Source organism: Lactuca sativa, chromosome 9 (assembly GCF_002870075.4).
Source record: "Lactuca sativa cultivar Salinas chromosome 9, Lsat_Salinas_v11, whole genome shotgun sequence".
Taxonomy (NCBI): domain Eukaryota; kingdom Viridiplantae; phylum Streptophyta; class Magnoliopsida; order Asterales; family Asteraceae; genus Lactuca; species Lactuca sativa.
Genome location: NC_056631.2, coordinates 86,491,306 through 86,505,775, shown reverse-complemented (window position 1 = coordinate 86,505,775; position 14,470 = coordinate 86,491,306). Strand labels below are relative to the sequence as shown.

Genomic DNA, 14,470 nt, shown 5'->3' with positions numbered 1-14,470 from the left:
ATTTGTTACTATGCTAAAATGTTTCACAATTCTTGACAGCATTCCAGATAAATGTTAATTACACATTGCATAGTCACTGCTCATGTGGTCTTTATCGCTCTAGATGTAACCTTTAATTTCCTGTTATAAGATATAATCGGAACCCCACTTTCTTTAGAGGATGAAACTCCCAAAATCATGTTGATTAAAGTGAAGTGATATTAACTACTTTAATTACATTGAGCAGCAAACATATTTATTTGTTTATTTTTTTATCAAGTTATGCAATATTATTATTTTGGTCGGTTTTGACTAGTTTTTTTAGTGACTTTCACCGGTTTGAAAAATACTCAATTTAAAATTGGTCGGAATGAATTTTTTTTAAACTATCATTCAATAGTACTTAATTTGAGCAACATCATTTTCTTTGTAACCGACTTCGTGTATGACATTTGGTCAATTCTTGAAAACATGTTTGACAGAGTTAAAGTTTCAAGCAAATTGTGGATCTAAAATTATTTTCTTATTTGACATGATAATCACTAGTCAGTCAGTCTTATGTACCGTTGTCATGTAAAAAAGATTGTTTTTTTTTCTTTGATATAACAATTAGAACCGAAACTATCACAATCATCATCAATTTTTTACCATTAAATTTATTTAACACTTTTAAGGTGATGATGGAGGAATAATGAGTTCGGGTTGGTGGTGAAACCAAGAGAGGAGAGGGGTGTCAGATTAATCATCAATAAAGGTATAAGGAGGTGATTTAGTTGGAGTAACGAAATGGAAAGGAAATGTGTATTATGTAACATGATGAGATATGATAATCTTGTGATAGGGTAAGTCAACATAACGGTAACCATGATGATGAGATGGGTAGCCAAGAAAGTTGCATGGTACGGAGCTGGGTGAGAGCAGTTGCAGATCCAGAAAGAAAAGTCAGGGGCTGCACAAATTTTATAGAGGTTGCACTACTAGAAAAAAAAAACTCATTTTTAAAGCCAGTTTTCATCACCAAATCACTAATAAACCGATGAATTCTTACTAAACTCACAATTATTATGCTTTATGATGGATTGACAACGAATTCATTACGGATTTGTGATCGATTTCCAAATAATTTATGACGGATTTTAATGAAATTTCACTAAATTTGTATTTTACAGGAACATTTAAGGGGTATCTCATGCTACTCCGTCTAACATAGTAAATCTACGCCTACGTAAGAGTTTATAGGGTATTAGATGTAAGGGAAAAAAAGACATCCAAAAACACATAGGTTAGTGTGGTTTGGGGTGTTGCTTTATTATGCGGAAGTGAGATGTTTCATTTTTTTTATTGAGGTGGATGGTAATATGTTGAGAAATTGGGTAGCCATGTGAAGGGTTTCCACCCTATATGTAGGTGGCATGTGAGACATCACAAAAATACGGTCAAAACATTTTGTTTTAAATTATTTAACAAAAACCATATTTGTCAAACATCATAATTAGAAAACCCCAAGTATCAAAATGTCATAAATCGTGTATCTCAAAAATCTCATATCATCTATCAATGCATCAAAATCATATGTCAAATATCATAGTGAATCCCCCCAGGCTAAAAGTTATGGTGTGTGCCATGCAGTCATCCCAAGCTCTTCTCCTTGCTAATGGAAGTACGTAAAACCAAAACTGAAAACTATAAGCACGAAGCTTAGTGAGTCTCCCCAACTACCACATACCATACACATATCACATAAACATATAATGAGCCCCGCCCCTGTTACATCGAGTTAGGCTCGACATCAGCTTTCCCACCATCGGGCCCCTCCCGGCATCGAACCCTATTCGGCATCGGGCCCCGCCCGGCACCCATCCTCACCTGACATCGAGCGCATCTCGGAATACATGTGAACACAATCAAATAATACACATAACTTAAGCATATATCATTAAAATTTAAACATTTCTCGGGCCTCACCCGGCATCTGACTGTGCTCCAGAAATATACTAACATTCACCGGGACCGCCCCAGGCATCAGACCGAAGTCCGAAAACAAACAATTACAAACACATGTAAGAATCACAAAGACAACAAGCATACAAGCATTCCTCGGGACCACCCTGACATCGAATCGAAATCCAGAAAAACATATAAACCTTCATCGAGCCCCGACCGGCATTGGACCGTAGTGCGGAACTACTACTAACTAAACGGGTCGGCCATGGTGCCTTAGATCTGTTCCTACTAGAGGAAAACTCACCTCGTATGCTAGCTGTGAAATCCCATGTAAGGAATCTCTGAAGGCTGCTCCAATGACTCCCCCGCTATCAATTTCACAATAACACTTAACCAAAATCTAATAATCATTCTTAGGATAAAATGACCATTTTACCCCGGGTCAAAGTCAACGTCCTAGTCAAAGTCAAAGTCAAGGTCAACTCCCAGTCGACTTAACTCGATGAGTTACCTCCTAACTCGACGAGTTCCTATACTACTCAGACTCATGATCAACTAAGTCAAATCATCGAGTCCCTTCACAGACTCAACGAGTTCTATTTGGCATAGAATCGGGATAACCCGTCTCAACTCGTCGAGTCCCTTTCTAGACTTACCGAGTTCACCTGTCTGGTTAGGCTATCTTAATCCCCTACACTTCAGATCCAAGCTTCACACTTCAGAAAAACCTTTACAATGCTTTTTTAAGGGTAAAGTTTCTAACTTTACCCATTAGCACCTCTTCTTAAAGGGCTTAGCTCAAACCCTTATTCCTTAGGACCTAGAACTTGGTCCTTATGACATCCTTACACCCAAATAAAGCTCATAACCTCAGATCTACACCCCTAACACTAAATGGACACGTAAAGTTCCCACCTTTTAAACATGCATGGCCTTTTGGGGCTAAAAATGCCAATATGACACTCTAAGGCTTGCATGGGGGCTCCAATGGCATAAAGTTTGCACCTTTATGTCATATCAGCCCCTCTAGGTCCTCGATCTAGAAGAATACCCACTTGGATCGATCATTCTCCAAAAGCTCTCAATCTTGGATCAAAATCCCTCATAAAGATGGACATAAAGAGATCTAATGAACTAATAGCCAATATAGAAACTTGATTACTAGAAAATATAGCAAATGGCATGTAGTTTCTAGATCTACTTTTCCCTTCTTGAGCTCTCTATCTTCTTCTTCTTCCACAAGCTTCAAAAGTACACAAATATCACTAAGAATGGCTCACACTCTCAATTAACACTCTAGGGTTTCGTGGATTATGGTTTGGGATAGGGAGGCTGGAAATATGGCCAATGGGTGGGGGTAAGGAGCTTAATTAGGGTGCAAAACCCCGAAATTAGGGTTTCACTCTGTCCGGTCTACTCATCGAGTCGAAGGCTCTTGACTCGTCGAGTAGGTATCTTAAACCCCACGTATAATCTGCCCTCTACTCAACAAGTTAGGGCCACCAACTCGTTGAGTTACCCATTCAAAATAAATAAATTAATGAGTTAAATGCATACCAGGAACCAGGCGTTATAGCATGTGAGCATAAAAGACGAGGGTACGTATGATATTGTGTATTGTACGAAACATTTATTCCGATGTACCATTTTAAGTAAGCTGTAAGGACATGAGAATTGAAATTGAATAGTTTTGTGGAAAAACATTCATTGTTTGTTGTTGTATAAATAATACAAACTGGCAAATAGAATCCCCCTAATAGAGTAAAGTTACACAAGAATCCGTATTGAATTACGGACAGAGTATTACTCATATACTAAAAACTGTGTTGTTTTATTTATGTTTTCATTGGCAAAATCAAATAGGATATTATCCTTCGTTACCTACCGGGCTTCATTTACATACATAAAATATGGTTATCTCAAAAGAAACCGTACACAATTAGACCTATTATATAAAAATATTGATAAAGTAATTTTTGGTAATTAATGTCTTTATTTTACCAAATAGTAAATATATAGAGAAATTGAAAGCCAATGAGAAGCTGGACAACAATACAAAGTGTTAAAACCACATAGCTTGAAAACAAATACAGAACTGAAAAACGTGTCACCAAGGCTATGTTGAAATCTAATATAGATATAGGGTTAGTTTAGGAATTTTAATTGGTAGTTAATTCTGGAAGTTCTTAGTTATAGCTATGTAATGCTCAAATAACTAGTTGTGATGGTGATCAATCAACAAAGAGTCATGATGGTTCAGAAATTTACAACATTTTTGAAGGGTTGTGTTGGTTCAGTTTCTCAACCGATTTTTGTTGTATATATATGGGTGAATGTAATATGTAATGTTGTTCTTGATTTTTATAATAAAAATTACTTTTTTGTTCAAGAACCCATCTTCTCCTGCCTCATATGCACGTGCGTGTAGAAATCATTTTTGTATGTTTCTTGTTTTCTATGTTGTTTCTCTAACAAAGTGGTATGAGAGCACCCCAGGTTCTTGGGTGCTTGTGGCCTATAACAACCAAGGTTCAATATTTGAAGGTGTTGCAAAAAACATAGAAAGATCAGAGAGAGAGAGAATAAAAAGATGAAAGGTGGAGACCTGAATATGTAATCGCATATACCTCTCCATCTTTTGATTATATTTCGTTTGAATGATGTCGCATAGATTGATGTGTGATGTATGTGTCCAAGTGAAAAGATCTTGGTATAAATATGTGTAGAACTCTGACTTGACCAGTTGCAACCTTGTCACACACAAAATGAATACATCCATCTCTATGTGTTTGGTGCGTTGATGTTGAACAAGATTTGTAGACAAATAAACAGCATTGACATTATCATAGTAAACAACGGTCGCCTTAAAAAGAAGAGTGTGTATCTTATGAAGAAGATTTCGTAGCTAGCAGGTTTCGTTTACTGCATTGGCCACGCCACGGTATTCGGCTTCTGCACTTGAACATGAAACGGCCTATTGGTGTTTAGAGGACCAAGATAAAAGATTATCACCCAAAAATACACAGTAGCTGCTGGTGGATCAACGTGTGTCAGGGTAACCCCGCCAATTAGCATTAAAATAGGCTACGAGATTTGTGGGGGGGAGAGTGATAAAGTTGAAGCTTGTAGCCTAACGTCCCATGAACATATCGTAAGATACGTTTAAAAGCATGAAAGTGAGGTTCATGGGAATCATGCATGAATAGAAAAATCTGTTACACGTCATATGATAAGTTTGGGCGTGTAAATGTGAGATACTAGAGACCACCTATGAGGCTTCGGTATAGGGTCGGATCATTGACGGGATCGCCTGAAGATTCTAGTCTGGACTGAGTATTATCAGGTTTGCAACACGGGTTACAGGTTAACATGTTGGCGTGCTCCAAGATTTCCAACGCATAGTTGCGTTGAGAAAGGAATATACCATTAGAGGCCCATGTAACAGCAATGCCCAGAAAGTAAGATAGATCACCAAGATCCTTCATAGCAAATTCCAATGCTAGAAGTGAAATGATACGTTGTAGGAGATCTGTAGAGGAGGCTGTCAAAATGATGTCATCAACATATAACAATAAGTAAGCCATCTCCGTACCACTGCAAAATATAAACAGTGAAGAATCACAACAACTATGTGTAAAACATGTCTTGGTGATATATGATGAAAATCGATGAAACCAAGCCCATGGAGCTTGTTTTAGACTATATAGAGACTTCTGCAATAAGCAGACATGGTCAAGATGTGTAATATCTCTAAACCCAACCAGTTGGTGTATGTTAACTGTTTCATCTAGTTGACCATGTAAGAATGCATTTTTTATGCCTAACTGATGAATCAACCCTTTTTGAGAGGTGCCAAGACTAAGAACCATACGAATCGTAGCCGGTTTGACAACCGAACTACATGTCTCATTACAGTCGATGCCGAGGCATTAGCTTTTACCATTAGCTACCAAGCGATCTTTGTATCGCTCAAGTGTACCATATGCGTTATATTTCTTTCTAAATAACCATATAGAGCGCACAATGTTAGCATTTGTAGGTCTTGGAACAAGGACCCCTGTACCGTTAGAAATAAGAGCACGATATTTGTCCTTCATGGCAATGGTCCAATTGGGGTCCTGAGGAGCTTAAAGGTGACACTTAGGAAGGGGAGACTCGGGGGGTTGTGTATAGATTGAGATGAGAGATATGTTTGAATATACCTGCACGACTATGGGTGACCATAGGGTGAGTTGGTTAAGGAGCTGGTGGAGAGTTAGTGGGAGGACTATGTGAGACGGGTGTAGATGCCACCGAGGCAACGGCAGACAATAAGGGAGAGTCAGCTGGCGGTGTTAAGTTGTCGTGAGAAAAAAAAAGAAGGTGGCGTGGTAATCGTTGGCAAAAATTAGGCTGTCGGAATCATTGCTATTATCGATGGTGGTTGTGGTGGGAAATTGAAACAATCGAAAATCCCTTGATGTGGGATTTATCTCACATTGTTCGTCAAGGAAAGAATATGAAGGTGCTTTGTTGGGTGTCATGGCTTTATATGGAAAAACTTTTTCTTGAAAAACAACGTGATGTGAGACGATTATTTTTCCGGATTCAAGGTCAAAACAATGAAAGCCTCGGTGTTGGTTAGGATAACCAAGAAAGATATATGGTGTAGATCTTAGGGCAAGTTTGTGAGGGGTGGTGTAACATACATGTTTGGTTATCGTGTTTGGTAGTCTAAAAATAAATAATATTATGAAATATTATATGATGTTGAACGTTGAGTGCTAACATATGGTTTTTACTAGAAATGAAGTAAAACTATATTTATAATAACTCGGAAAATATTGGAAGTCTTATGAGATTCCAATCAAATGTCAAATATTGAAATTTAACGAAAATATAAAATTTGAAATAAGTAAAATTTTATTATTGAAAGTTGTAAAGAATCGAAACATTTAGGCGAAAACCTCATCGAAATTCGAGTTATAACGAAGAAGTTATGACCAATCGAAGATCCGCGACAAAACCGGCAAACACTATTTAGCGTAAAAAGTGAGTTCTCAATAAACTACTTTTTAGCCTTAGTGATCTAAATGAAAGTCGTAGTACTCGTTAAACCAATAATTTTCATAAAAAGAACGTCCGAATCTGACTTCGTATGAGGAAGTTATGATTTTTCTAAGTTTCGGAATAACAGTAGACAACTAAAAACTCGAAATAAAGATCGAGCGATTTTTAGCCGACGCAACCTAAACAAAAATCAAGTATCTCATCAATAGTAGTACAACGGTAAAAAGAAAGACGAAAACGGACTTCGGATGAAGAAGTTATGATTTTTTAACGGAATTTTCCTGTCCCGACCTGTTAAAAATATAATAAAAAAATAAACTCAAAATTAGCCGACGAATTCTACATGAAAGTTGTAGATCATAATTTCACCTACGTGTATATGTAAAGAACGTCTAAAACGGAGCTTGTATGCAACAGTTATGGATTTTTGAAGTTTGGGACACAAAAACCGAGAAAATCACAAAATCCGAGAAATTTCGCATGGCCAGGGTTCGGCCACGTCACCCTTGCCCGTGAAGTGCCCCGTGTCCGATCTGATGAGTCATCCGATGCGGAGGTCCAATCGGAGTCCGACGCGTGTGCTGCCCTCGCATCTGACGCCTGACCCTCGCATCTGCTATCGCGTGTCGCCCCGTGTCTCGGTCTCGGACTCGCCACCTGCCCCCCTCGCCTGCAAATCTACCGCGTGGCTTCTCCTCCTCCCTCCGGATCTGAGCCCCGCCCTATAAATAGGAGGGTGCAAACCCTCCTGGCTAATGTTAGAAAATTTCGTACTTTTAACTCCTAAACCCATTTCTAAGCCATTCCAACTTCCCTCGAAGCCTTGGGATCATACCCAACACCCGAAGAATGTCCCAAAGTGTCCAGAGACCCCGAGAAATTTATCTTTTCGGTTTAGCTCAACCATCACAAGGACCGGTTTTCAATAAAGCTCCCGATTTTCATCGAAGAAAGTTAATTATAGTAACGAAGTGCTGCCCAAATTACTATTTTAACCTCCAGTTAATTAACGATGAGTTCAATATATAAGAACAATTGTATGTTATGTGTTATATGTGTTATGTGCTTTTCCGTGTTATTATCTCGTGTTATTATTATTTCATGCTATTATGGTAGCAAAAGTTGTACCCTTGAACATGTGATCAGTAAAAGGACTAGTATCACAGTGGTATTGGTATGTAGCCTTTGGCCGTGTAGAGCATGTCTCGTAAGAGAATGACTTCTACCTCTATGACATTGGCAGAAGGTTAGATAGGGCTGAAAGCCTGGAATCTACCAAAATATTAATCAGAAAGTGTATGTCTCCTGTGCCATTTGGGTCGAAGCTTTATTGATGTATATCAAGTATGGAAATTGTTATGTCTCATTGATTGATATGGAAAGTTTGTCACATGATTCACATATGCCTTTGTTGTTCCTTGTTCCTCTTTGCTTCTGCCATATTGAAGTGTGTGTGTGTGTGTATATAATATATATATATATATATATATATATATATATATATATATATATATATATATATATATATATGGCATAACGTTATATTGTATCTATTATTGAACTCACTAAGCGTCACCGCTTATCCCTCTTAGTGTTTAACCATTGCTGGTAATAAGGATCCAGTATAGACATATATTGTTAGAAGATTTTGAATACATAATACTATTACTTTTGTGATTAGTGTTCATGTATGTATAAAACTATAATATCTTGGGTAGTTATGTAATAAATATAATACTTTGTAATAGTCTTAATAGTCGGTTTGTATCCAGTCTTTTGTAATTAAACTATCAATGTAAAATATTGTTTATAAATATGCATGTAGCATGTTTTGGAGTAATATGATGTAGTTAAATTTTAGAGAGGGGTTCTCTCAATCATATGAAAGTATGGGTCTTTCAATCATGGTATCAGAGCAGTAGTTTAAGTGGACTAAATACAACGGATTGGTATTTAGACTTAAACCTTCAGAAGTTCAATATATGAAAGCGTTCATTGTAAATATATGGATACAAACCACATGAAAGATTTAAGTAAAGTATTAGGTAATGATAAATCCTAATATTCTAAAATACAATGTAATATGTAAATGTTGTTCTTGAGTTTTGTAATAAAATATTACTTTTATGTTCAAGAACCCATCTTCTCCTTCTTCATATGTATGTGCGTGCAAAAATCATTTCTTCATATTGATTTTTTTCTAGGTTGTTTCTCCAACAGGCTAAGAGTGAAGGGGGAATGCTTTAATATTAGCAATTTACAGCAACAAACCTTGATGCAATCATCTGAAATAGTCGGACTGACTTATATACCTTTGGAGGAGAATTGGCTTGAGTGTTGGGAACCTTGAAATCTCAAGCAAACTTATAAAGATAGTAACTAACTTCATTAAATTAGCAACCAACTTTTATATTTGAGGAGAGCACCTTAAATAGAAGCCATATTTTGAATATGGGAGACAATTACAAAAGTATTCTTGAAGATGTACATCATTTTTATGAAGACTCAAACACAACAGGTTTCTGTACAATACAACATAGGTAATTGAACCTATAACACCAATAGGAATTACAACTACTACTCTAGTGTTTTGCATAAATAACAATTTTTGGGAACACCAAAGATTATGACATATGTTTGTAGCTCCTAAATTGGTATTTTTTTAACAAATACCCAAGGGTAGTATGGAACCATGGTATCTCATCATAATTTTGCCACCTGTCTTGAGCTTTCATTCACAAAATATCCATGTATTTTGATCGAGTAATCATAGCAGCCTCAAATTTCTTGAAATTTCTAACTTGGATTCCATCATAATTCTACCACTTGTCTTGAGCTTTTCAAACACATAAAAACAAAAAGTAAAGATGAAAGTCGGAGGTCGGCACCAATTTTGCAATGAAAATTGATAAAAGGAGAGGACAATAGAAAAAAAAACCTAAGCTTATTTTCAGAAATATACTGATTCTGTCCTCGTATCATTAACGAATCGCTAAAAAACCAAGCATATTTTAACGTCCATTTTACCGTTAGAAAAATATAAATAAAAATAATCAATTGAGTGGTTAGATTATATATAATGAAAACTAGGTACACAAGGAGAAATATATGACATCATAAATTTTTTGACCCTGGCTGTGTGTATATGTATTTTCGGGAAGCATTTTTTAATTGCTAAAGACAATAATAGTAATATACGATAGGGAAATGACACATACGTCCTATGAAATTCCTTTTTGTCGGGTTGATTAAGTCCTTTTGGCCAAAGTGAAGGGTCACCCGGTTACCCCTTTGCCACATTGGCATTTGTTAACCAATTCCCCTAAATTGACTTTGAATTTTTCCAATTTTTTGACCAAACTTGCCACATCACCAACTATGCTCAGTTTGAGTTCATTAATTTGGAGAGTTCAAGGAGGCTTCTTTGATGGCGGTGCTTTTGACTAGCCCTCACTCCATCAAACCTTATTCATCGCAAAAACAAATCTCAAGGAAATTAGACCATGCTCTCGTTTGTCTCATTTTTCTAGAAGAAAACGTGAAAGGAAAAGGGCCAAGGCGGATCAACGACTTCAAATTGGGGGGGGGGGGGGGGGGGGGGGGGGGGGGGGGGACAGAAACCGATGTCCGGAGATCAAGCTTTTAAATCGAAGTTGTAGAGACTGAAAACGATAGCAATGGTCGTAGGGATTGTTCTGGTGACCTCTAGATTGTTGCCTTCCAGTCCGACCAGCAGGAATATGAAGGGTGAAGAGGCAGATTGGTGATGGGAAGGCTACAAAGACCGACAGAAGGAGGTGGGGGGGGGTCGATTTCTGGTGGCCTTCAACTTCGATTTGGCCATTGTCATGGCCAATCTGGTGTTTGAGGGTAGAAGCAGCTCACAAATGGGTGTTTGTGGTGGTGTTGCTCGGCAGGATGAAGAAAGGAGGGGCCTAAGTTTTGGTTATACCCAGAAAAAATAAGAGTCTTAAGGAGCATGATGAATGCATAAGGAGTTGATGCATTTGGCCTTCATATCACTAGAACTCTACGCATTTAGATATAAGATATGCATATAAACAGAAATATAGAAGATGATATTTTGTATCTGTGTGTGTGTGTATATATATATATATATATATATATATATATATATATATATATATATATATATATATATAAAGAGAGAGAGAGAGAGAGAGAGAGAGAGAGAGAGAGAGAGAGAGAGAAAGAGAGAGAGAAAGAAAGAGAGGTGGGCCCTAAATTTTGTGTATGTACCACCTAAACTGGCTAAAACAAGTAAAAAAAAAACTAAAAAGACAGGTTTCCTACAACTTGGTTCCCTCATAAAGCCACGAAAAAACTTAAGTGAGTAAAAGGGTCAACCCTAAAAAGTTTGTGGGCTATATGTGTCATTTTCCCTATATGAAATCATTATTTTGTGATTTAATTATGTATTCCACTACATAATAACCTATTAACATGGACACAGTTTATAGGATGCAATTCAAATGAAATAAATAACAACCAAGTCATGTATGTTTGCCATAAGATACAGTTGTTTGTTTTAGTAAAAAAATAAAAAAATAAAAAAAAAATAAATAAATAAAAAATTGAAGGCTTATTAAGAAAAGATTAGCAAACAGTCCTCTTTACTCTTACGAGTTTGTGTTTAATAGGCATATTTAGGGAGTTAAAAGGGAAATGTATAGTTCATCCGAATAAAACATTTATAATTAAACAAAAGGAAGAAGATATGCCTTGTTATTAATTAAAACCCTATGGTAGTTTATCTGAATTTCACATACATAAACGACAAACACTGCTTGCGAGTTCAAAGGCAAGTCAGAGAATCACCAATTTAACTCCCTGAGGTGTTACTGATTTGAGCTGGCTCTGGGCGTAAGTTCGAGCAGTTTCCTCAATCTTCAAGTTCTTCTGCAACTTTTTTACAGGTGTATTTCCAATCCGACCTTGGCAGCGAGGATCAATCACGATTTGCTTCAGTGCAGCAGCGTTTTCGATTATATGATTGACTAGTTCTAACTCACTCATCCGTCCATAATACCCCATGAGTTCAAGTACACATAGGTTGTTATAGGGACGACTAGGAGTGGAGTAACACCGTGCTTTCCTCTTCCTCCAGATGGGTGACCCCCAGAGTAGCTGCAAAAGGAAGGATAACTTAATGACATTTTTGTATCGTATTGCACAATCTTTGACAAAGCTAGAGCTTACATCTAATTTGCAGCATTGACAAGAGAATCACATGCAACGCCTAATTTCCTAGTCACATATGATATAAGAAACCTAAGCCAACGGCTCAATGGCATCATAATAAAACGACTCCAAAAGATCTAGATAACTGTCCACATCTATGCTTCTTTCTTACCATTTGCGTATCTGATGATGATTTTCTAATATAAGGGAAAGATATTTGGACAAGAAAATGATGAATGTCTTTCCTTGTTTATCCTAAACAAGTTGTAGCATGGTTCCGTTAACTCAATAATTGGACATAGTGTAAATACCTGAATCGTGAAGGTCTCCAAAGATGGACATGCATTCGCTATGTAAGTGAAACATAGCAAGCAGTTATCATTATATGCTCCAATTGCGAGCCTCAATTTCTTCACATTTGGTAGTTCAGGAATGGAATTAAGCATCAAACGTTCCTGTAAAAACAAGACAATGCTCTCATAATATTTCCATAAAAGGTTAGAAACACACCAGAGATGATACATAGTTACATACTAACCGTCTGTAATATGTTGAGGGAAAGAACTTGGATGTATGAAACACAAGATGCGATCTGGCTGAATATATTATTTTGTAACCCTTCAGCTCCTTGGCAAATATCAAGTTCTTTCATTTTTGGAAGATGACCTAGACGTAAATCTATTGCTGGACCCTTGTAGGTGAACGATACAAGGTCAAACTCATAAATAAATCGATCGTATATTAGAACAATTTACCTTTTATTTCAAAATGTTTCAGTTTAAGAGGTTCTCCACCAACTAAAACATGTGCCATGTATCCTGAGTCATGGGTACATAGTGTTTCAAGAATCAAGATGTGGAGAAGTTGTTAATATATTCCGCAGGATTGCTTCTCTCACATTAACACCCTTCAATACGAGTTTCTTCAAGTAATGTAGCTCCAAAAATATTCTACCATTTTCGGTCAAAAAATGTAATGGAAAGTCATAGGAATTAGCAGGCATACGAAACTTGACGTGGTTCATCAAATCCAGTTCAAGTGTCTGAACTTTCTTGTTCATCACAAACTGGAGCCAACAATCAATAGCACGATTATTTCCACAATCCAAATCGAAACGAATCCGGAATTCTTGAACAAGAGGACCTTTGTGATTTTTAATGACACTATTCACCTTTCTGATGTACATTGATTGCACTGGATCACGCAGCATTGGAATCTTGATTATTTTGTCTAACCTTTCACCACCATCGATGCTGAGATGGATTAAGTTGCACCATATGGATATCGATCTCTTAGAGAGAATTCCAGTGGCCACAGCATCCTTTAAGGGCATTAGAGACATATTGCTTATGAAATCCTATGATCTTGAAACTCGTCCACGCACCTAGACCAAATTCAAGTGATCAGTAAGCTTTACAATAAAAGAATTCTCACATTCACCAAATGCTAGTGATAAGAATATGCATTGTGTAATTTACACAATTAAAACTTTGAAACCATGGAACAATAATACTCACTATATCTATATATCATCGTGTAGATAATCAAAACTAATTGAACAAAACATCATTTCAAATTGCAAAATTCATTCCTTAAATATATAGTATATGACTGCATGACAAAAAATGAAGTGAACCAAGGGCATCGGTTTCATGCCAACAATCATTCTTATTAGTTAAAATGAACGCACATAGAAAACAAATCTTTGGGGATAATCCACGTCCGATTTTCAAAATCACCTTCAGCTACCTAAAAATGTGAAATCATGAAATTATGGAAACAACGACCTAAACTAAGAAAGTCAATCCCTATTTCAGTAACAGCAAAACGACAAGTAACATGAATCATCGCATATGAAAAATAACTTTATGTGGATAATCCACTTCCGATTTTGACAATTATCACCGATTACCAAAAAATTCGAGATGAAGTTAATAAAATAATGACCGATACTACAAACTCAAACGCTAAATTACAACGAGGACACAATTAACAAGTGACAGCAAATAGATCGTGCACAATTAATGAAGAAATCACCATGTTTAGAGCAGTGACAGGCAGCAGCAAAGCCAAGAGCTTGAGATTAGTGTTGCCGAAGCTTCTTAAGCGGAACTTTCTAGGTGTGGGTTTTATAGTAAAGTTGGGGTCGTTTTCAAAAAATATTTTTATTAGCTATCAGCCACCGCTTCCAACTTCCCGTACTCGTATAAATATCAAGTTAGGGCGAGGAACCGAGCAGGGACATTAAAAATGGAAGGCCAAAATCAATAAATTAAAAAAAATCATCATCGGCGCT

General features: G+C 36.8%; 2 protein-coding genes across 2 annotated transcripts; both read right to left on the bottom strand.

Moving 5' to 3' along the window:
* Positions 1–11,683: 11,683 nt before the first annotated feature.
* Positions 11,684–13,074, bottom strand: LOC111896834 (uncharacterized). Its single transcript, XM_042898323.2, has 3 exons — positions 12,713–13,074; positions 12,486–12,629; positions 11,684–12,120 (listed from the first exon to the last, which is right to left on the bottom strand). Exons 1-3 carry the CDS (start codon positions 12,824–12,826, stop codon positions 11,800–11,802), a joined length of 579 nt encoding a protein of 192 aa, XP_042754257.1. The 5' UTR covers positions 12,827–13,074; the 3' UTR covers positions 11,684–11,799.
* Positions 13,016–13,516, bottom strand: LOC122194436 (uncharacterized). Its single transcript, XM_042898428.1, has one exon. It carries the CDS (start codon positions 13,514–13,516, stop codon positions 13,016–13,018), a length of 501 nt encoding a protein of 166 aa, XP_042754362.1.
* Between the last annotated feature and the right edge of the window lie 954 nt (positions 13,517–14,470).